Below are 23,837 nucleotides of genomic sequence, written 5' to 3'. Positions count from 1 at the left end.
ACACCATATTGTGTCTTACTTCCTGCTTCTTACACCCTGCCTTATTCTTCAAAATAAGAGAGAGAATTACAGCATATAATTATTCAGGATTGAGTGGGGTGTGGTGTGGTGTGGTGGGCTGGGTTCTGACTTCACCACCTCCCAAAGAATTATAACACGATTATATAACCAAGCAATTATATCTCGGCTAAATAAGTACAACTGTAATGTGATGATGCTACTGAGCCTTGGAAGAAAAATTGTTTCTTTTAATGTATTTTTAATCCTATTTTAAATTTTCGTTCACTAGACCTTTCCCAAAGTCATGATGCTATCGATCTTAGGGATGGAGGAGAGTAAACAGCAGTGGAAAGGAACTGGTTATATCCCCTATATGTGTGTGGTGACTCCCACGTTGCACTGATTCCAGGAGGCCTCACCCCTTTCTCTATTTGGATCAGATTCCCTCCACGGGTGAGTATCTCACACATTTGTACACACAGGTGAGCCTCCTGTCATTGTGTGAAATAGTATTAGCCCCTCAGCTAAGCCGCTATTATATGTGAACACACACCCAGTGAAGAAAAGCTCCATCTCCACTTACATCCTTCCATGTACAGCTTTCTGGCTTAAGGCATGTTCTATCTGCCTTTTAAGCAACAAAATGAGAGAAAAATAACATACGCCATGCTTTCTGAACTGTGTTTAGTAGCTGGGGTAACTATAAATTTCTGTAAACATTGTTTGCCAAAATGATTATTGCTGGAAATGTAGTATAATTATACTGTTGTTGTTGTTGGTGTTGAAATTGTTATTCAGATAGTATTCATACCAAAGTGTGTTTTGGACAGTGGGAAGAAACAAGCGTACCCAGAGGAAATAAAGTGAGAATGTGTGTAACTCGGCAGTTTGTATTATGATATTAATAAATGGTACATTAAATAATTATAATGACAATATATTTGATGTTATTATTATTAATATAATAACTGTTTTTTGTTATTTTTTAAAATTACATAACATTTACTGTGAGTAATAAAATATAGAGTATAATATAAAATAACTCTTGTAGTAGTAGGGTGGCACGGTGCAGCAGGTTAGTGTCGCAGTCACACAGCTCCAGGGGCCTGGAGGTTGTGGGTTCGATTCCCGCTCGGGGTGACTGTCTGTGAGGAGTGTGGTGTGTTCTCTCTGTGTCTGCGTGGGTTTCCTCCGGGTGACTGTCTGTGAGGAGTGTGGTGTGTTCTCCCTGTGTCTGTGTGGGTTTCCTCCGGGTGACTGTATGTGAGGAGTGTGGTGTGTTCTCTCTGTGTCTGCGTGGGTTTCCTCCGGGTGACTGTCTGTGAGGAGTGTGGTGTGTTCTCCCTGTGTCTGTGTGGGTTTCCTCCGGGTGACTGTATGTGAGGAGTGTGGTGTGTTCTCCCTGTGTCTGCGTGGGTTTCCTCCGGGTGACTGTCTGTGAGGAGTGTGGTGTGTTCTCCCTGTGTCTGCGTGGGTTTCCTCCGGGTGACTGTCTGTGAGGAGTGTGGTGTGTTCTCTCTGTGTCTGTGTGGGTTTCCTCCAGGTGACTGTCTGTGAGGAATGTGGTGTGTTCTCCCTGTGTCTGCGTGGGTTTCCTCCGGGTGACTGTCTGTGAGGAGTGTGGTGTGTTCTCCCTGTGTCTGCGTGGGTTTTCTCCGGGTGCTCCGATTTCCTCCCACAGTCCAAAAACACGTTGGTAGGTTGATTGGCGACTCAAAATCTCTGTAGGTGTGAGTGTGTGAGTGAATGTGTGACTGTGTGTGTTGCCCTGTGAAGGACTGGCACCCCGTCCAGGGTGTATTCCCGCCTTGCGCCCAATTATTCCAGGTAGGCTCTGGACCCACCGCGACCCTGAACTGGATAAGGGTTACAGACAATGAATGAATGAGTATTAGTAGTAGTTATTTTTAATGTTAATATTAATATGAATATATACTGATATTTATAAAAATACTATTAGATAATATTAATTATATTTGTATCAATATTTTTTGCCACAAATACATAATATAAAATAATCTTCATTCCTCACAGGGGTACAGCAATTTATTCTCTGACTGAGATTTTGTGTTTACTCTCTGTATGTGACTAAAGTGATTGAGGATGTTTTGACTCCACATCACTGAGGTCTGGTTGAGGCTTTTTAATCACATCACTGACCCTCAGTCCTACGTCTCTGTGCTCTGTTAAATTGGAGTGATGTCATACATCTGCATGACAGGACTTTTATCCTCTATCCTTAAACCTAATCCATAATCCATCTCAGTCAGACTGCTTTATGATATTAATGACATATATGTTTATGTTTAGATGGAGTGTAATTTGGGGGATATAATGAAGAGTCTCGTACCCTGGATTATCGATTTTATTAACAGGAAAATACGCCTCCGTAAAGACAACACTGTTTAAAAGCATGAAATTACACGTGCTGTTTTGGAGCTATGTTCATGTTCAATTCCAAGACGAGCACTGGTCTGTGGAGACGTAGACAGATTTATTTTCCAATATAAGAGTACACTTATTTCAGAAGAGAAATGGTTTTTGTTCCAAAGGGTAGGCCCTACCTAGTTTGAAACCGGTTTATTAATTAAACCCAGACACATACAGGCCACTAGGAGTAAGTACGGTTTTTCTTTCATAACATGAAGGAGAGTCACAGGAGAAAATGGCTTAATTATTCTTTGAAAATACCTGAATCCTTCTCTTTAAAACTTTCTTGCACTATATGCTAGCTTGAATGCAGATTTTCCACCTACACGGTACCTGAGCAGACGTGGGAAACAGAGATTCCTGTTTGAAACGCATTCAAGGCCAAGAGCCACAGAGGGAAACTCAAACAGATGTTAGAAATGAACACAGAGGGTCTTTCACAGTCCCTGGCTTCAGTGTCCACTCAGGAAATGGCTTTGGGTTTGAAAACAAAATCCATGTTTTCCTCTTTTAACGAATGGCTTCATGTGAGCAGCGTCCAGTGACGCACGGTGGCCACGAACGGAAGCCATGAGCGGACGCTTTCCAGGGCTCAGTGATTTAGAATACACCTGTGAAGAACATCCAGGGCAGGAGTGTGCAAAGTCTTGATAAATGAATAAATGTTTGGACAAACCTGGTCTGGTGATATGGACTGGGGGAAAATAAGACAAATCAAAAGGCGCCGTAAGTTTTGAATAGGCCAAATTGTAGGCTTCATTTCCCCCCCAAAATCTTCAATTTTGGAAAAAAAGATAATTTTGCAATCAAATATAACTTGTTTACAAAAATCATGTAGGGGCACCCCAACTTTTGCAGTCTTTTCAAGACTGTACAGATAGTACAGCAGACAGATTTACAAGTAGATAGCTCTGTTTTAAGGCAGATAGCAAGCAAAGTAAGGAGCTTTCCGGGGGATACAGGAACCTTGGCATTTACCCATTGGACTTTTCCCAGTGGCATTGTTACAGCCAATTTAAAAACCACCATAAAATATTTGGCCTCAAAATGGTTGTGGAAATGCAGATTTGGAGGAGAGATGGTCCCACTCCAAAAGCACAGCTGGTAATACTATGCCGGTGGGAAAAGTGCTGATGCTGCAGAGAGAGAGAGAGAGAGAGAGATACAGCTCGTATAATTTTTTTTCTATTTGCCCCGTTCCCCTACCAGTCTGTTTTTTATTATATCTTTCTTGGCATTGTGATATATGTAGCTACAGCATAGACAGGTAGTGCGGACCATTAACCAGCATATGTTTTGTTTTGGACACTGGTTACCCAGAATAACTAGCATAGCATAAGCATAAACCGCTTTGGATAAGCACCAGAAAAGCTTAAACCTGCATCAGACCGGCAAATACCCAGCTCCAAATCAGAATAAGTCATGTTAGAACTACACTAAACCAGCTTTAACTGGCATAAACCTCTTTAGATCAGCAGCAGACCTGCACCAGATCAGAATGAACTAGCTTAAACCATATACAACTACCCACAAATTAGCTTATAGCACCCTACCACGTCTATTAGCATAGACCAACACCAAATACAGAATAAACAAGTTTATGCACACATTAGAGCCACATTTAGCAGTTTACAGTAGCACACGCTAATGTAAAGCTAAAACGGGCAGAATGTTGTTTATATCTATTTATATATATTTAGTTTTAAGCCTTACTGCTTAAAATATGTAAGTTGCAAGTAAGGAACTCTCTCTGTGTGTGTGTGTGTGTGTGTGTGTGTGTGCGTGTGTGAGAGAGAGAGAGAGATGGAGTGAGACAGGGAGAGACAGATGAAGTGAGACAGAGAGAGACATGAAGTGAGACAGAGAGAGAGGGAGTGAGACAGAGAGGGAGTGAGAGAGAGCGAAATGGAGTGAGAGAGAGATGGAGTGGGAGTGAGCGAGATGGAGTAAGAGAGAGATGGAGTGAGAGAGAGACAGATGAAGTGAGACAGAGAGTGGGAGTGAGAGAGAGATCGAGTGGGAGTGAGTGAGATGGAGTGAGAGAGAGAGAGATGGAGTGAGACACAGAGAGAGAGATGGAGTGAGAGGGAGACAGATGAAGTGAGACAGAGAGAGCGAGATGGAGTGAGAGAGAGCGAGATGGAGTGAGACACAGAGAGAGAGAGATGGAGTGAGAGAGAGACATGAAGTGATACAGACAGAGAGAGATGGAGTGAGACAGAGAGAGAGAGATGGAGTGAGAGAGAGAGACAGAGAGACAAGTGGGGGGTCTTGCATCTGGAAACGGGTTGTGCCTGGAACAGAGAGAGAGGCTCGCATTTAGATTTTCTCCGAATCCAGTGACTTGGATTATACTCTTCTGCCCTCTAGTGGTGCCATCTTTTATAACAGTCTCTAATGACTCCCTCTCCGGACGATAAGGCCAAGGGTCTTCACAGTATACAGCACTCTGCAAGATCCATAGACCACACTGTTAGTGTTCTCATAATAATTATAAAAATAATAAAAAGGAATTAAAATTCATACTTCATTTGATATGTTTGTGTGTGTTTTTGTGTACGACAATCATATATTCTTATAACACTTATAATACTGTGAGATGATCAGTGTAAAAATGTCTGAGATGTGACCTGCTTGCTCCTGTTCTTGGTCGGTGATAGTGAATTGGCTGTTTGTTATTGCACAGAAGCTTGAAATGGGGTCATCAGCTTCATTCTTATTCAGGGAAATCTGCAGCGTGCTTTAGCGTAGTGCTAACAAAGCTTAGCATTCAGAACTCTCTTTTTTCCTCTCTTTTTTATTTCATACATAATTAATGTATAGCGTCAATCTGTGGAATGAATTGGATTAGTGGAATATTCCTGCTGTTCCTTTTAGCAGAAGCCTCTCACTACCAGATTATCATTAACTTGATCTGGGACGCCAGCGCAACACAATGAGTCAAACCTTCTGACTGAATACAAATGAGTCTACAGTTAATACTTGATTACAATTCTCTGAGCAAACTCCAATCAAATTTTATGCTGCAACAAATGAAACAGTGCATTTTTATCAGGTGAAATCACATGCTCGAGATAAATAAATGAAAACAGAAAGAAACACTGGCGCTATACCAGCTGTAGAGGGCAGCAGTGTGTAATGTTTGTTTACTTGAGCCTGAGCTGCATTAAAAGAGAACTTAGTAACATTAAATATTATAAATTAAAGGCCAAACATCAACCAATTTTTGTGTTCTCTGTTAATGTTCTTTATTTTCATATTTGGCCTCATATTAAATGTTTCTAATAGATGCCTTAATGTATTTGTACTCTTTTTATGTTTTTGTATTAATAGTAATATAGTTATTCTCCATTAAAGTTATGAAAAAAAAAATCCACCCAACAATAAATAGATACAGGTGCAGGTTTTGTGCAGTGACTGGAGCATGGTAGCATACAGAAAGCGCTGATTCTCTCATAATTTATTTCACTCTGTGTAGGGTGTCTATGCACACTCCATGACTTAAAGGTGACGTTCGCGATTTTAATCAAAAAACACTTTCTATAAAATTCTGAAGATGTTTCCTTGTCATTTGCTGCTCTCGAGGCTGTTTGCGTGCTCAAAACCAGTCAATTTTCTGAACATCATACAGAGTCAGAAACTACAATACCAAATCTATTAGGGATTATTTAATGTAGTGTGCTGTTTCCCTGTAATTGTTCTCAGGTGTGTGTGAGAGACTGGGGGAATGTGTGTGAAATTGTTCGTTCAGTGCGTTTGTGAGTGACTGGGTGAGTGTGTCATAGACTGGATTGTCCTCAGGTGTGAGTGTGTGAAATGTCCTCAGGTGTGAATGTGTGAGTGACTGGGTGAGTGTGTGAAATTGTCCTCAGGTGTGAATGTGTGAGTGACTGGGTGAGTGTGTGAAATTCTCCTCAGGTGTGAATGTGTGAGTATTTGAAATTGTCCTTAGGTGTGAACGTGTGAGTGACTGGGTGAGTGTGTGAAATTGTCCTCAGGTGTGAACGTGTGAGTGTGTGAAATTGTCCTCAGGTGTGAACGTGTGAGTGACTGGGTGAGTGTGTGAAATTGTCCTCAGGTGTGAACGTGTGAGTGACTGGGTGAGTGTGTGAAATTGTCCTCAGGTGTGAACGTGTGAGTGACTGGGTGAGTGTGTGAAATTGTCCTCCGGTGTGAACGTGTGAGTGACTGGGTGAGTGTGTGAAATTGTCCTCCGGTGTGAACGTGTGAGTGACTGGGTGAGTGTGTGAAATTCTCTTCAGGTGTGAATGTGTGAGTATTTGAAATTGTTCTTAGGTGTGAACGTGTGAGTGACTGGGTGAGTGTGTGAAATTGTCCTCAGGTGTGAACGTGTGAGTGTGTGAAATTGTCCTCAGGTGTGAACGTGTGAGTGACTGGGTGAGTGTGTGAAATTGTCCTCCGGTGTGAACGTGTGAGTGACTGGGTGAGTGTGTGAAATTGTCCTCGGGTGTGAACGTGTGAGTGACTGGGTGAGTGTGTGAAATTGTCCTCCGGTGTGAACGTGTGAGTGACTGGGTGAGTGTGTGAAATTCTCCTCAGGTGTGAATATTTGAAATTGTCCTTAGGTGTGAACGTGTGAGTGACTGGGTGAGTGTGTGAAATTGTCCTCAGGTGTGAACGTGTGAGTGTGTGAAATTGTCCTCAGGTGTGAACGTGTGAGTGACTGGGTGAGTGTGTGAAATTGTCCTCAGGTGTGAACATGTGAGTGACTGGGTGAGTGTGTGAAATTGTCCTCAGGTGTGAACATGTGAGTGACTGGATGACTGTGTGAAATTGTCCTCTGTTGTGAGTGTGTGAAATTGTCCTCAGGTGTGAACGGGTGAAGGACTGGATGATTGTGTGAAATTGTCCTCTGTTGTAAGTGTGTGAGTGACTGGATGATTGTGTGAAATTGTCCTCTGTTGTGAGTGTGTGAGTGACTGGATGATTGTGTGAAATTGTCCTCTGTTCCAAGTGACTGGATTAATGTGTAAAATTGTTCTCATGTGTGAGAGACTGGGTGAGTGTGTGAAATTGTCCTCTGTTGTGAGTGTGTGAGTGACTGGGTGAGTGTGTGAAATTGTCCTCAGGTGTGAACTTGTGAGTGTGTGAAAATGTCCTCAGGTGTGAACGTGTGAGAGACTGGGTGAGTGTGTGAAATTGTCCTCCGTTGTGAATGTGTGAGTGACTGGGTGACTGTGTGAAATTGTCCTCTGTTCCAAGTGACTGGATTAATGTGTAAAATTGTCCTCTGTTGTGAGTGACTGGGTGAGTGTGTGAAAATGTCCTCAGGTGTGAACGTGTGAGTGACTGGGTGAGTGTGTGAAATTGTCCTCCGGTGTGAATGTGTGAGAGACTGGGTGAGTGTGTGAAATTGTCCTCCGGTGTGAATGTGTGAGTGACTGGGTGAGTGTGTGAAATTGTCCTCAGGTGTGAACTTGTGAGTGTGTGAAAATGTCCTCAGGTGTGAACGTGTGAGTGACTGGGTGAGTGTGTGAAATTGTCCTCCGGTGTGAATGTGTGAGAGACTGGGTGAGTGTGTGAAATTGTCCTCCGGTGTGAATGTGTGAGTGACTGGGTGAGTGTGTGAAATTGTCCTCTGTTGTGATTGTGTGAGTGACTGGGTGAGTGTGTGAAACTGTCTTCTGTTGGCTCTGGATCCACCTTGACATGTGTTAGGATGAAGTGGTTACAGATTATGAATAAATGAAATAATGTGTGATATCTTTGGCTTTTACTTTGTATGATGCTAAAATGTAAACAACTTTCAGCGTAACATTCATAGCTCCAGTGTAAATCACTAAAATAAGCAGCAAGCTTCAGATCCCACATAGGTCTTGGCTGTTGTTTATTATAAATTTAAACCAAACTCTATATAGCTGTGGGTTGGCTGTCATCTCTCACCCTCCACTTCCCCCTGCTGTTAGGTCTGTGCTGGTTAATAATTCAGCGTCAGCGTTGCTGCGCACAGGTCTTGGGTGTGTGTGTGTGTGTGTGTGTGTGTGTGTGTGTGTGTGTGTGTGTGTGTGTGTGTGTGTGTGTGTGTGTAGAGTCACTGGCTCACACACCGTCCTGCAGACAGCTGCAGCACTGAGAGTGAGAACAACGAGATCTCAGCGGCGCTGCACAGCACATACAAACACCCTCTCTCTCTCTTTCCCTCTCAAAGCATATCCCATCTCTTCGCCTCTTCATTCCTTCTCCCGACTTCTTCCCTCAACCTAGCCCTTCCATCAAGGACACCCCATCTCTTCACACCCCTGTCAGGTCCCTACAGCTGAAGGAAAGATGTCAGAGGCTGGACCCAGGAGGATTTTGAGGTGGCCGGGCTGGACTTTGCCTCTCTGCCTGCTGCTGTGTGCTCTGTCCCAGGCAGAGGGGCGAAGGGCTCCTAAAATCCCCAAATGCCCACCTACCTGCTCCTGCACCAAGGATAGCGCTTTCTGTGTGGACACCAAGGCTATTCCCAAGAGCTTCCCACCTGGGATCATCTCACTGTGAGTACACAGCCCATTACTGCATCTGCTTCTCTCTGTCTGTCTGCGTAGTTGTAGCTGTTCTGAAGTCAGAAGCTCAGACCAAAGTTTGCTAAGGCATTGACAATCTCGCTTCCATTACACACCGGCCACATCAGTCTGCTTGTGTATTTCTTTGCAGATTTATTTATTTATATATATTTAAACTTAAGTTACACAATTGTCCACTTTACCAAATGTGTGTACGGTTTAGTTGATGTAGTGCACTGGAATTGTAAGTAATTCCAACATATTTTAAGGCCTTTTTGTCCAGATTTATTAGAAGATATGGGAAAATTATGTAGGTTTGCCAAACTATCACATTAAACTATTCTGCCAGCCATGATAGTGGCCTCTCTATGAACAGAAAAGGAATAGACTCAGATGTTTTTAAATAATTCTGTCAAATGTAATATGTAACTTTGTGTTGAGCTGCTAGTGAGCAGTAAGAGAAATGTATAAGAGCTGTATAAACAATTCCCCAAGACAGCTGTGCAAAGAAAATACCATCACCTTTCATCATAACAGCTATTTCTCTCAATAAAATAGTGTATGACTGCCAAAATAAAAATAAAATCATATTTAAATACTCTTTTAGAAATGTTAACATTCTTTGTTAACATTAAAACCTGTTCACTTATCTCACACACGTCATCACAACGTATTTCTTCAGTGTTATTGAAGAGGACCAGAGCATAGTTCAAATGAGGGCCCTCTAAATGCATTACATGGCTCCAGCGCAAAGGGGTTAAGCAAGATTCCAGCTTGGCTAATGCACACTGGCTATTAGAAGTGGCAGCCGATATGTCAACTGCTGGATGACGCCATTTCTTTGGCACTGTCTGTGTTATATAAGTCACAGAGAAAAGGACAGTGTGTGTGAATGAGCTATTGTGGTTGTATGTGTATATGTATGAAGTGCTTCTTATTGACCAATGGCTCATCCAGAGAGTCACAGGGAAAGCTTTCGGAGTGGGTTTTCTCCTGGTCAGTGACCTCATGTCATGCCATGTACATTGTATGTCCACTTTGCTTAGGTTTCAGACATCAAATAGGGTGCTTTGGAGCAGCTGCACATGAGGCTGAATCGGCTTGCTCAGTGTCAAGTGACAGCTAAAAGTTACCACATCCAGTGTAACGCCTTCCCAGGGGAGTGGAAGCTGTTATTGCAGGGATAGCGGGATAAAGTGTCTTGTAATTCACCTGGATGCAGAAGGAATGTTGGACGAGCTGTGGCCATGGACTGTACTCTGCTTGAGTAAGGCATGAGACAACAGAATGTGTTGCTTGAGTACCTCGCAAAGTTTGGCTTCACGCTTCTTCTTCATGTATTTAATGGGTACTCTTCCTCAGATAGATGACAAATTAGAACAGATGGAGATTCTCTCTCTCTCTATCTATCTATGAATGCCTTTATCCCTCTCTCTGCATCTTCCTCCTTTCTCTCACTCTCTGTCACTGTTGCCAGTGAGTCGCAATCCTGAGTGAATCTTACAGTGATAATTCAGTGAAGAAACAGCTTTTACAAAAAGGGAGAAAAAAAACAAGAATGTCAGAGATAACTGGAGATACACCAAAAAATGTGATTTCTAATAACCACACAAGACCTGGTAGAGCACCAAGTGTCCACACCAGATAAACACCACTTTGAGGCATTTGGCATTGAAGAATACCAAGCTCTGCTCTTGCTGTAGATCTGAAAAACCAGCAGGTGTTTCTGCACATCCTTAACGTGTGAGAAGACCACACTATGGGTCTGAAAGGATGTGAAGCCGTCAAAGGAGAACAGGGAGAACAGGGTTAAACAAAAGTTAAGACCTTAAGGCTTATGCTCTGCTTTCCACATCTCAGAGCTCACACTTTAACATGTGTCTTGTATTTCTTGGACTATGAGAAGTTGGGAATGCAACCAACTTCTAGGACTGAACTTTGGAGAGCCAATCGTTTTGAATGTGAAGGTTTCCTGATGAGCTCGGAAGATAATTAAAGGCTAAGGATGGGCACTGTATATTGGGAAATTGGGAACGAACTGGGGTTATTTCTAGTTTCTGAAGCTTCTGTGTAATTGTGTTAATTGTATATTTTCTGCTTTGTTTCTTGATGCTGAAAAATATTTAGGTTTTTTAACTGAGACATTATGGTTGTGGGGCGGCACGGTGGCGCAGCAGGTTAGTGTCGCAGTCACACAGCTCCAGGGGCCTGGAGGTTGTGGGTTCGATTCCCGCTCCGGGTGACTGTCTGTGAGGAGTGTGGTGTGTTCTCCCTGTGTCTGCGTGGGTTTCCTCCGGGTGACTGTCTGTGTGGTGTGTTCTCCCTGTGTCTGCGTGGGTTTCCTCCGGGTGACTGTCTGTGTGGTGTGTTCTCCCTGTGTCTGCGTGGGTTTCCTCCGGGTGACTGTCTGTGAGGAGTGTGGTGTGTTCTCCCTGTGTCTGCGTGGGTTTCCTCCGGGTGCTCCGATTTCCTCCCACAGTCCAAAAACACACGTTGGTAGGTGGACAAATCAACAAAGGCTACGTGCCTGAAGTTGTCCTAGCTTTTGCCACTGCCACTGGACAGTTCAACACTTTTGGAGGAGAACAGAAACTGCCCAGCTCTGGCTCAATTATGGAGGGAGAGGGAAAGAAATGATGTCTGAAAATGGCTGGCAAACACTTGTTGTAGAATTGTACAAATAAAAAAATACATGTAAAAATGAAGGATCCATTAATAAACCATTTAATAATAATAAATAGCCCTTTGCTGACCACACAAATACAAGGTTGGGTTTTTTGTCCATTGTAAATGTATGAAGCAGACCACTGCTTTACCTACATACGTTTCCTTTTAAAAACCAGAAGCCCTTTAAATAAGCAGTCACTCATTTTGTCTGATGGTTCTTCTTTACATCATTAAACAGCCATTCTTCTGGCACACATTGGCTTGGACATACTGCAGACTCTGTACATGACAGACCCTAGATGTGGGACCCACATTATGGAGCATAAATTTGTCCGTTCAAGAGCTACATCTTATACGTTAATGAGTTAAAATCATCAATAATCTGTTTCGTAAATACTGTAGTTATTTGTAAGTGCTAGAAATAACATATCGCTCCTCCAAGTGTGCACCGGATATGAGCTCTGATATTGATACTGAACTATAAAGCCTCATGAGGTGAAAGTGTCCTGGTTTTCACACCGAGAAGAATTGAAATTGTACGAAATGGGAGAAGGTGTCCCACTTTCAAGAGACTGAAGCCTTCGTCGAAATGAGAGAGCAGCATAAGATTTGTCCAGGTCTGGAGAGTAATTACTTAAGGGGAAGGGCCTCATAGAGTGGGTCAATATATAGATCACCAAGGCACTTAACTGCAGGAGTGGGATTTGTCCAGAGAAAATGGGCAGGTCTGGCCTAACTAAGGTTCGAGTCTTGGGGTTTACTTAGCTTTCAAATTTCAATGTGTGGTTTCTCCTTTAAGAACATTCTTATGCCTAAGAAATGTACAGTATTTGCTAAAAAAAATGGATACATCTGATTGGATGTTTTTTTTTTTCATTTACTATATTAGGGTTTAAATAATCAGAAATGTTTTTGAGACAAATAAAATTGATGCTGCCCTGTGAAGGACTGGCGCCCCCTCCAGGGTGTATTCCCGCCTTGCGCCCAATGATTCCGGGTAGGCACTGGACCCACCGTGACCCTGAACTGGGCGGTTACAGATAATGAATGAATGAATTAATTAATACAATTGATGCCAATTTATTCATTTCCTTTCTAAAAAAAATATTAAAATACGTTTTACATTTCTCCCCAAGGAAGTGTATCCAAAAACATCTGAGTATTTGGAAAAGCATCCCTGGTGGCTTCTCCTTATGAATACCAATAATGGGTGAAATTGAATGAAAACAAAGGGGTGGCTGATGTTGATAAATCTAATATAGATTTAGATTTTCTTCTCTTCTTTGCTCATTTTCACCTCAGATTTGCCATTGCACCAGGTAAGTTTCCCCAATTGAACAATGCTACCAAAGTGGGAGTGTAAAGACTAGTCCACACAGTGCTTCCTCTTGAATATGTGAAGCACCATCACTTGTTTTCGAACAGTTGCAAGTGCAACGTAATGGATGCTCAACACACTTGGAGGAGTGTTTCCTCCGGGTGACTGTCTGTGAGGAGTGTGGTGTGTTCTCCCTGTGTCTGCGTGGGTTTCCTCCAGGTGACTGTCTGTGAGGAGTGTGGTGTGTTCTCCCTGTGTCTGCGTGGGTTTCCTCCGGGTGACTGTCTGTGTGGAGTGTGGTGTGTTCTCCCTGTGTCTGCGTGGGTTTCCTCCGGGAGACTGTCTGTGAGGAGTGTGGTGTGTTCTCCCTGTGTCTGCGTGGGTTTCCTCCGGGAGACTGTCTGTGAGGAGTGTGGTGTGTTGTCCCTGTGTCTGCCTATCTACCCATCTGTATTATGTTACGTTATCATATAAGAGCAGCTGTATTCAACTTTTACTTTAAAATAATGGCATTTGTTTTAGCAATGTTGACTAAAACTGCTCTTTTGCTTTGTAGGACGATGGTGAATGCTGCCTTCTCTGAAATCCCCGAGGGAGCTTTCTCTCATCTCCACCTGCTGCAGTTTCTGTGAGTAGAACACACTATATTTATAACTCACACAATGCTGTATGTGTTTTCAGGGTAAAAAAAAAACAAGACATACACAGAATTACCTAGTGTTATGCACAAAGCAGAAAACACTCCCCTCCCCTCATCATCTGCAGCAGGTGTTGCTTTTTGAGGCGAGTTGGAAGTGTGTGTGTGTGTGTGTGTGTGTGTGTGTGTGTGTGTGTGTAGGTGTGGAACACAGTGTGCAGTTTGGTGTGTATCAGTGACAGGGTCAGCGTCACTGCTGCGGCCCACACAGTCAACAGCCTCCACTTACACACTTCTCACACTCTCCAACAATAGCTGTTCTGTCCTATGTGTGAGTGTGTGACTGAGAGAGTGAATTCATTTCAGCGAATCTGACAGACAGTTCATTCATTCAAATCATTGGAGTACAAGAGTATCTGCTTTATTTGCCCTTCATTTTTCACTCTAGCTGAAATATCATTCCTCTGATCAAGTGAGAACATTGAGCACATTGATAAGAAGCATATCTCGTATCTGTATTTCAAGGACATCACCAGTGTTTAAACTGTATAAACTATTTCAGTGAAAATTAAAATAGCTGAAAATGTGTATTCATGAGATCCTGCTGGTGTGTGTTCACAGGGATTCATATAGATCGCAATGCCATTAGCACCCCCTAGAGGAGATTATTTCTTGTGCTATATAGCTAAAGTATAATAGCGTAGCTAAATACTAATAGCGGCGTAGCTAAATATTAATAGCGGCATAGCTAAATACTAATAGCGGTGTAGCTAAATACTAATAGCTGTGTAGCTAAATGCTAATAGCGGTGTAGCTAAATGCTAATAGCGGCGTAGCTAAATGCTAATAGTGGCGTAGCTAAATACTAATAGCGGTGTAGCTAAATACTAATAGCGGCAAAGCTAAATACTAATAGCGGTGTAGCTAAATACTAATAGCGGCGTAGCTAAATACTAATAGCGGTGTAGCTAAATACTAATAGCGGCGTAGCTAAATAATAATAGCGTAAAAAGTAAGTGCGGGTTGTAAATATGGATATTTACTTATTTATTTATTTCCCAGATAATAAATTCCTTCTATGACCTGATGTTTAAGTTATTTTAACCTTATTTCAGTTCTGTTTATGTGGTTGGTATTATTTTACACTCTCACTGAATGACAAAATCTCAAAGTATCTAGGTTAAAAACCACTTATAATGCAAAAACAACCACTAAAGCTGTCTTTTTCCTACAGATTATTAAACTCCAACACTTTCTCTCTGATTGCCGATGATGCCTTTGCTGGCCTTGCTCACCTGCAGTATCTGTGAGTATGTACTTTACTGTCTTAAAAATAAAAGCCAATCACAGCAATGGATTTTGCTTAAATTTTAGAGCAGATCAATCTACAGACATTATCAAGTGTCAAATAAAAAAAGCCATTCCACAGAAGCTAGATTGATTACAGCAATTGTTCAAACAATAGAATGGTCCACTTACCTCTAAAAAGTGTTGCGCCGTCATATCCTGACTTTTATTTCCCCAGTAGCTCAGCAGAAATATGGAATGGTCTGGTTGTGAGTAGTTTTGGCAGCTGAGGTAGAGTGCTATTGATCTATGTACCTTTCTGCTGTTCCCTCCATTCACTCATTCACTCTGAATGCTGAGGCAGCCATTTTCTTAATTGACTAAGAATACCACTCTGCAGAGTGGCCTCTGGAGTGCCATGACACAGTGTCGGACATTTCCCAACGCTTCAATGTATAACAGGAAGCCGAAGCTTTTATTTCGAATTTGGTAACAGTCTTTGTAATTAGGATACAAATTATTATTTTTTTACTACTCAAAAAAACAAAAACAAAGCCTGTTGATAAACCCCCAGGAAAGTGTGTGTTGAGCTGCTAGTGAGTAATGATGCATATTTTTAAAAAGTGGTATTAAAAAATAAACCATATTTTTGCAGAGATAAGTATTCTTTTAAAGAATACTTTTACACAGGAACATTACACAGGAAGTTTATTTATTTTTTATTTTTTTTTAAAAATGTGGGATCATTAAGTTTTCCAACATATTGGAGAAAACATTAAACATTCATTTATTCATTGTCTGTAACACTTATCCTGTTCAAGGTGGCTGTGTGTCCGGAGCCTACCCAGAATCACTTGGTGCAAGGCAGGAACCCACACTGAAGGGGGATCCAGTCCTTCACAGGGCGACACACATTGACACATTCACTCACACACTTACACCTATGGATACTTTTGAGTACCAACTTGTGTTTTTCAATCGTGGAAAGAAACCTGAGCACCCGGAGGAAACCCACACAGACACAGGGAGAACACACCACACCCCTCACAGACAGTCACCCGGAAGAAATCCATGCAGACACGGGGAACACACCACACTCCTCACAGACAGTCACCCAGAGGAAATCCACGCAGACACAGGGGGAACACACCACTCTCCTCACAGACAGTCATCCAGAAGAAACCCACGCAGACACAGGGGGAACACACCACTCTCCTCACAGACAATCACCCGGAAGAAACCCACGCAGACACAGGGGGAACACACCACACTCCTCACAGACAGTCACCCGGAGGAAACCCACGCAGACACAGGGGGAACACACCACACTCCTCACAGACAGTCACCCAGAGGAAACCCATGCAGACACAGGGAGAACACACCACATTCCTCACAGAAAGTCACCCGGAGCGGGACTTGAACGCACAACCTTCAGGTCCCTGGAGCTGTGTGAATGCAACACTAACCTGCCACCGTGCCACCCTCAGAAATCAATACATTATGCCTAATTTTGAAGAAAAATGCCGTTGCTGATTTGCTAAAATGTTTTTCCTTTTTTTAGGGGAGTCCAAACTTTTTCAAACAAGTAAAACACCTTCTGTGGCCCAGATTTATAGCTAGCAATGCTAATAATCATTAGATTTTATCAGTCCTGAGGCAGAACTGTATGACTTTGTGTCCTGTTCAGCTGAGGCTGCATTCACTTGCTCACATCTCCTTGCATCATTTTAAAGAAGACAGGAGGAATTGTGGTAATAATCTAAAGTCAGTATCTCTGTTCCCTCAGGCTGTGAATCCAAACTCATATTCAGTTCTCTTAAAAACATGCTAAAAATAGACAGATTACCCATTTGTACAAAGTCTGCATTCAAATACAGCTTGCAACATGGAATGTCTGACCACAGATTAAGAAAAATCAAAGTCATTAAATACTCTACTGGGAATTCTTGTACGGTAAATTGAGCTGTGCTTATAATGCCAAGTCAAAATAGCTGCTCCCTCGTCAGTATTTCTAAATTAGCACATCTCTTACTTCGAACGAGATTAAGAATTTAAAGTGAATCAACATTCAGACACCGTAGTTTTAAAATGACCCTGAGGTCTAGAGATTTGAGATATTAAATACATCTTAATGGTTGCAATAGCACTCTTATGTACTAACATTATTTAGCTAGCATGTTGCTAACATTACTTGCCTTCCAAGGCATCCATATACTTTCTGTTTTGTGACAGAAAATAAATAAATAAAAATTTCTTGCAATTCTTCCTAGCTATATTAGCTTTTAGCTACAGTTTAGAATTAGAAACAGGTTACAGACACCAACTTGGCTGAATGCCTACAGCTGGATAATATATAGATGGATTTACAGCCAGGCCAATGCTAAAATTTTACTCTTATGCAGTGTTCCCAATGCGTGTGTGTTGTTCACCCTTTTGAACCTGGGCTACTTCGCCTGCTGTTAAAACCCGTATTAATATTCAGGTAACGTTTTGGTCATTTTGCCAGCACAACGGTAGTGAAATGACTGCAGAGAGAGAGAGAGAGAGAGAGAGAGAGAGAGAAGAAGACCCTGCATCATCCTTAGTCTCATTAAGCTAAAAGGTTTTGGAAGATGAATGTAACACATAGAGCTCACATACAATCAATCTATTATGTAATCTTAATTAAATTCCACAGGACAAGTGAGTTGTGAATCTATCAGAGAGAGAGAGAGAGAGAGAGAAAGAATGAAAGAAAAGGGAGGGTGAGACCAAGCAAACAGCTACATTCAAGGAAAAGCAAGTATAAACTCAGACAGATAATTAGTGCATCAGTCTTGGCTTTGCTTCACTATGTTGTTTAAAAAAAATACTGACTGCTGCTTAAACGATGAGGTTGCAGTTCTGCTGATTTATTAGTTTAACTCAGCTCTTTTCCCTTCTGCTCTGCAGGTTCATTGAGAATAATGACATCCAGGCACTGTCCAAGCACACCTTCAGAGGCCTGAAGTCTCTAACACATCTGTATGTACCACCCACTATATCAGTGAAATGCTGCTGTTGACAGCACTGTCATTCGACTAGGAGTATCTAAATTTAGCATATAGCTAAATATAGCACGTAGCTTAGCATATACGCTAAGTTTATGAATGTTTTATTAATGTAAGGCTGCCCAACAAAGAACAAACATATTTCTGTACTATAAGCATCTTATTCACTTCTTAGTTTACTTTGGAAATATATTAGTGATTATAAGGTATAACTAGGGTGACCAGACGTCCTCTTTTACCCGGACATGTCCTCTTTTTTAGACTTAAAAAAATGTCTGGGCGGAATTTCACAAACGTCCGGGATTTTGTTTTTCTAGAGTTTACATAGAACTTCGAGAAGTTTCGTTCAAACTAGTCCCGCCCTCCCCTACTCCGATTGGTTCGCTTGAGTGAGAAGGGGGCGTGGTGAAGTAGCCTAAAATCTTCTGATTGGACGGTCTGACTGTATAGCTACCGTTATTGGTCGATAACCTTCTCTGTAAACATTTAATTGGTCAGTCTGCACGTCAGTAGTCCTTGTTTACGTCCGGCAAAGCTCATGTACCCACCCTCATCTCGAGCAGCTATGCCGAAACGTAAATGTATGTCCTTTTTTTCACCATCTCAGATCTGGTCACCCTAGGTATAATGTTATAAATCACACCTTCTATGTGTATATTGTGTGTATTATGAGACAAGAAGCTTTGATGATCTCTTAGCAATTGTAAGTTCCTCTTATATCTCTTCTGGCAGATCACTGTCCAACAATAACCTGCAGGTTTTACCCAGAGAACTTTTCAAACACCTGGACATCCTCACTGACCTGTGAGTCCACGCTTTTATATACAGTAATATATATTTTTTAATTACTTTGAAAACTCAACTTCAATCAATCAAAGCTTTGAAGTTTGAAGCTTTTATTTAATGATAAATAATGCATGGCTCTTCATTGTTTTGGCTTTTGCTTTGATCACCGTGTTTGAGAGGGTGGTTCAAATGATGTAGTAAACAAAAAATGGAGATGCATATTTTTGATTGGACAGCAGCTATATATTTTGATGACCTGCAACACGGATCAACGCATACATCTGCAGCCATGTTGGCTACATATTATTACAAATGTTGATTCCAGTTTCGAACAGTGCTGCATTTCAGTAAATGGAACACATTCCTCTACTGTGTCCTCAGCGACCTGCGGGGGAACTCATTTCGTTGTGACTGTAAGATTAAGTGGCTGGTGGACTGGATGGAGAAGACCAACACCTCTGTTCCAGCCATATACTGCGCCAGTCCCTTTGAGTTTCAGGGCAGGCGCATCCATGACCTGACTCCACGAGACTTCAACTGCATTAGTGCAGGTACTGAAGGAACACTGTTCTATTTATATGGATATCTTCAGGCAAAGAGCTTTACCATAAGAGCAACTCTCTTAGCCTAAATAACCTATAGGATATGATGTTTGAGATTTTTTGCATTATTTAGATGTAGCAGTAAAGCTATTCTCCTTGTTTTCATGAGAAACAAAAGCAAGGTACAGGGCATAGTTATGAATTTTAAGGTTTTTTTTGTCAGTAAGAAAATATATTTTAAATATCATATAAAATATTATTTCATAATCATTAGAATTTATTGAAGTTATTGTGAGTTTATAGATATAGTGAGGTTTTTCTGGAACCTTCACGTCAAGCCCATTGTTGGTGTGTTCTCCCTGTGTCTGTGTGGGTTTCCTCCGGGTGACTGTCTGTGAGGAGTGTGGTGTGTTCTCCCTGTGTCCGCGTGGGTTTCCTCTGGGTGACTGTCTGTGAGGAGTGTGGTGTGTTCTCCCTGTGTCTGCGTGGGTTTCCTCCGGGTGACTGTCTGTGAGGAGTGTGGTGTGTTCTCTCTGTGTCTGCGTGGGTTTCCTCCGGGTGACAGTCTGTTAGGAGTGTGGTGTGTTCTCCCTGTGTCTGCGTGGGTTTCCTCCGGGTGCTCCGGTTTCCTCCCACAGTCCAAAAACACACGTTGGTAGGTGGATTGGCAACTCGAAAGTGTCCGTAGGTGTGAGTGTGTGAGTTGGCCTATAATGACTGGCACTCCCCTCCAGGGTGTATTCCCGCCTTGCGCCCAATGATTCCAGGTAGGTTCTGAACCCACCATGACCCTGAACTGGATAAGGGTTACAGAGAATGAATGAATGAATGAATGAATGAATAATTATCACTAAGAACGCAGAAAAAAGCCCTGACTCAACTTAACATCCTCTTGTCAGCATCTAGTGGCCACTCCCACTGAAAGAGGAGGAGTCTGTGACAACTGGGACTGTCAGTGAGAACACCCTGATACTTGTATAGGTTGCAAGTAGGGTTTATCTACATTTGAATTTTTCTCTAAAAGTCTCTAAGTTTAACTGAAAGTGGCTTTTCATAAGAGTGAGATCTGCGCTACTCACCAATTTTCAGCAAAATTTGGTTTGTGTTCTGGATATTAACTGTAAATACATGGGCACTGATGCCAGTTGGAAGCTGTCCTCAAGCATTAATCTTGACTTTGTACTGATGTCTGTTTGTACAGATTTTGCAGTGTACGAGAACTATCCGTTCCAGTCCCTCTCTGTGGAGTCCTATGAGTTTAATGACGATCTGTATGTGGTGTTTGCTCAGCCAAACACAGGGATCTGCACCGTTTTCATCTGGGATCATGTGAACATGCTGTTCAAAAGCTATTACAACATCACATGTGAGTTAGAAATGTATTTTCAAAAGCCATTACTCCTGGCAGTTTGAAGAAATGATGTCTATGAACTTCATATCCATTCACTCAGTTTTTGTAGGCAATACTTTCTATGTTAATATTATTCATCCTGACTTTCCCTCCATCACTCAACAGCACAAAGAAATCCAAGCCAACATGGCTGTCTATTAGAAAAAAAACATCCAATATGAATTAATAAATGTAAGAAAGTATTGGAGTGTTTACATTTACTTCTACTTCTATATTATAATATTAGCCCATTATGCTAATTAGATTAACAATGAGGGGGAAATTACTACTGCAAATTATAGAAGCTGAAAACATAATGGCTTCATTATTCAGGCAACGGATATGGATGAATGGTTTTGGCTCATGCTTCATTATACTGCAGACATTGGATTCCCATTTTAAAAAAGATTTCAGTATATGAAAAACAGCTAAAGTATAAGAGCTCCCTCGGCTCCTGTTGTGTCTTGCATATCTAGTGCATCTAAAAGCAGGCGCTATTCTTACTGCACTCAAGCAGCCTGGGTGCAATGAAGAAGAGAGTATTGAGAGTAAAAAAAAGTAGTGAGAGAAGTGAAAAGTATGTTTTCCAGTCCTTTGAGGGAACTAGCTACAATGAAAACAGGAAAGGGATGGAAGGAAAGAAGCTATGATGATAAATTATAATGAAGAATTCTAAATATTTTCGCTGCAGACTTTTTAAATGCATGCAAATCTTAATGTGTTTGTGTGTGTTTCTGTTTTGCAGCTCGTTCTGCGGTGTACTGCAAGCCTGTTGTTATCAACAACACTCTATACATGGTTGTAGCCCAACTCTTTGGAGGATCCCATATCTACAAGTGAGATTATAAATATAAGACAGAGTTATACTAGAACTTGTTAAAAAATAGTTAAATCCTATTGGTCAATGCATATAAATGTGAGATAAATTCAAGGAAAATATGAGAAAAAACGAAATATTGGGTCACCATGAGCCACCAGAACAACTGAAATGATCAGGATCGTTTTTCAAGTGTTTTTTGGGTTTTTTATTTGGGAACACTTGCTAATGAGAACATTGTAAACATGTGGGTCATAAATACTTTTATATTTTTATAGTAATTTTGTACATATAATGTTCTGCTTTGAAAATGAACATGACAAAGCTTTAATGAGGTAACTGGAAAAGTCCCCAAATATTTGGTGGACAATAAATGGTGCTTCCATAGCTGTTTACATCTTGTTCTTCTCTGTTGCGCAGGTGGGAAGAAGGGCCTTTGCGCTTCGTCAAAATCCAAGACATTGACACCACCCGCGTTCGCAAACCCAACTTCATCTCCACTTTCCAGGTTGAGGGCGAGTGGTACTTTGCGGTGGTGGACAGCTCCAAGGCTGGTTCCACCAGCATTTACCGCTGGAACAGTAATGGCTTCTACTCCCACCAGTCCCTCCATCCATGGCATCGTGACACCCACATCGAGTTCCTAGAGGTAGACGGCAAACCCCGCCTCATTTTGTCAAGCTCCTCTCAGACCCCAGTGGTGTACCAATGGAACCGCAGCATCAAGCAATTTTCCTACCACTCGCAGCTTATGGACACAGGAGATGTTCAGATGGTCAAGCATTTCTGGATCCGCAAGTCCCTCTACTTGTGCCTTACACGTTTCATAGGGGACTCCAAGATCCTGCGCTGGGAGAGCCAGCGTTTCGTGGAGATTCAGACCCTGCCATCGCGTGGGTCCATGGCCGTTTACCCGTTCAATGTAGGAATCAGGCAATACCTGCTGTTGGGCAGTGATTACTCTTTCTCACGTGTTTACCTCTGGGATGACCTCACCCAGAGGTTCCAGCCCTTCCAAGAGCTCAACATGTTAGCACCTCGTGGCTTTAGCCTGGTCTCCATTGACAACAAGGACATCCTGCTTGCTGCAAGCTTTAAAGGAAAGACTATTGCTTATCAGCACCTAGTGGTGGACCTCAGTGCAAAGTAAATCATTTTATGATTTCAGATCAGTGGATGGCTGGCTTCTATCATGTTTCAGTTATCATGTACTTGTATTTTTTAAGACTTTAGATTAATAAAAGCTAAATTACCCAACTCCCACCGTACCTCACATATATGTTTGTGTTTATTATTTGTTTATTTACATAGCCATTCTTCAGGTTATCTATTGCAGTACAGACCTCTGGATGTGATTTTTCTAACCCTTGCTTAAAGGTTATTGCTAGTGTTTCATGCTCCCTTGCTATATTTGCTTTGTATTTTTTTATCTTTCTTAATAAGAAATGCTCTATATGAAATGCGGTAGGTTTGCTGCCATATATATCACAGGTCATGGGGTCCTTGGTTCGATACTTGTGAGAAATTTGGTATGTTCTCTCGGTGTCTGGGAGAGTTAATGGTGAATTTGTATTTTTCTCTTATCAACAATTCTTAAAGTGGTGTGCCAAATTCTAAATGTACCCTTTAAAGGCAGACGTTGGATACTCATGGACAAATCTATTCTGGGTACCAACTTGTGAAGAGAAACACACAGTATTAATGGCTATGTTCACAATGATTTGATTTTTATACTCTGTACCATAAGATATGAACTGCATGCAGATTCATTGTTGTTGTTGCTGCTGAGTTGCATCATTATGTACCATTACTCTGAAATGACTTAACCCAAACATAGCTCCTTTCTCACTTGTCTGCATGTAGATTGAAATGATATGTAGAACATTGTGACTGGCTTTCATCAGCACTTATCTGTAGAAAAATTAGGATTTATAGAGTACATTACATTAGAGATACACTAGATATCAACTGTTTTGATAAATAAAAACGTTTCAAATGCATGAAGTTTATGTCATGATTTCCACTTCACAATGTTCATCCTGTCTACCCAGAGAAAGACTTCAACATGTGTGGGAAATGAAAAAATTGGATGGGAACTAAATGCAGTCTTAAATAAAGTGGAGCTCTAAACAGTGGAGTAATAAAACTGGTGGAGCCAAAAATATGTGAAAAACTGCTAATGAAAAAGCAGATTGAATCCAAAATTATATTTCAAAACAGGTGGAAACTGAAAATGGGTGGAGACTTAAAACGGGTGGAGACACAAAAAGGAGCCTAAAAACGGGTGGAGTCTTAAAATGAGTGGAGTCTTAAAACGGGTGGAGCCTTAAAATGTGAAAAACTGCTAATGAAAAAGCAGATTGAATCCAAAATTATATTTCAAAACAGGTGGAAACTGAAAATGGGTGGAGTGTAAAAACGGGTGGAG

General features: G+C 41.6%; 1 protein-coding gene across 1 annotated transcript; it reads left to right on the top strand.

The window, feature by feature from the left end:
• Positions 1-355: 355 nt before the first annotated feature.
• Positions 356-23,366, top strand: lgi3 (leucine-rich repeat LGI family, member 3). Its single transcript, XM_066644936.1, has 10 exons — positions 356-453; positions 8,600-8,927; positions 13,478-13,549; positions 14,793-14,864; positions 17,777-17,848; positions 18,607-18,678; positions 19,042-19,211; positions 20,404-20,568; positions 21,338-21,428; positions 21,830-23,366. The coding sequence occupies exons 2-10, from the start codon at positions 8,719-8,721 to the stop codon at positions 22,557-22,559; spliced, it is 1,653 nt and encodes a 550-aa protein (XP_066501033.1). The 5' UTR covers positions 356-453; positions 8,600-8,718; the 3' UTR covers positions 22,560-23,366.
• The last annotated feature ends 471 nt before the right edge of the window (positions 23,367-23,837 follow it).

Source organism: Hoplias malabaricus, chromosome 14 (assembly GCF_029633855.1).
Source record: "Hoplias malabaricus isolate fHopMal1 chromosome 14, fHopMal1.hap1, whole genome shotgun sequence".
NCBI classification, from domain to species: Eukaryota; Metazoa; Chordata; class Actinopteri; order Characiformes; family Erythrinidae; genus Hoplias; species Hoplias malabaricus.
This window is presented reverse-complemented; position numbering and strand designations above follow the sequence as displayed.

Coding starts and splice junctions, on each gene's coding strand:
- lgi3 (XM_066644936.1), top strand. CDS start 8,719: ATGTCAGAGGCTGGACCCAGGAGGATTTTGAGGTGGCCGGGCTGGACT. Junction 17,849..18,606: donor CTGAAGTCTCTAACACATCT/GTATGTACCACC, acceptor CTCTTCTGGCAG/ATCACTGTCCAACAATAACC. Junction 19,212..20,403: donor CTTCAACTGCATTAGTGCAG/GTACTGAAGGAA, acceptor CTGTTTGTACAG/ATTTTGCAGTGTACGAGAAC.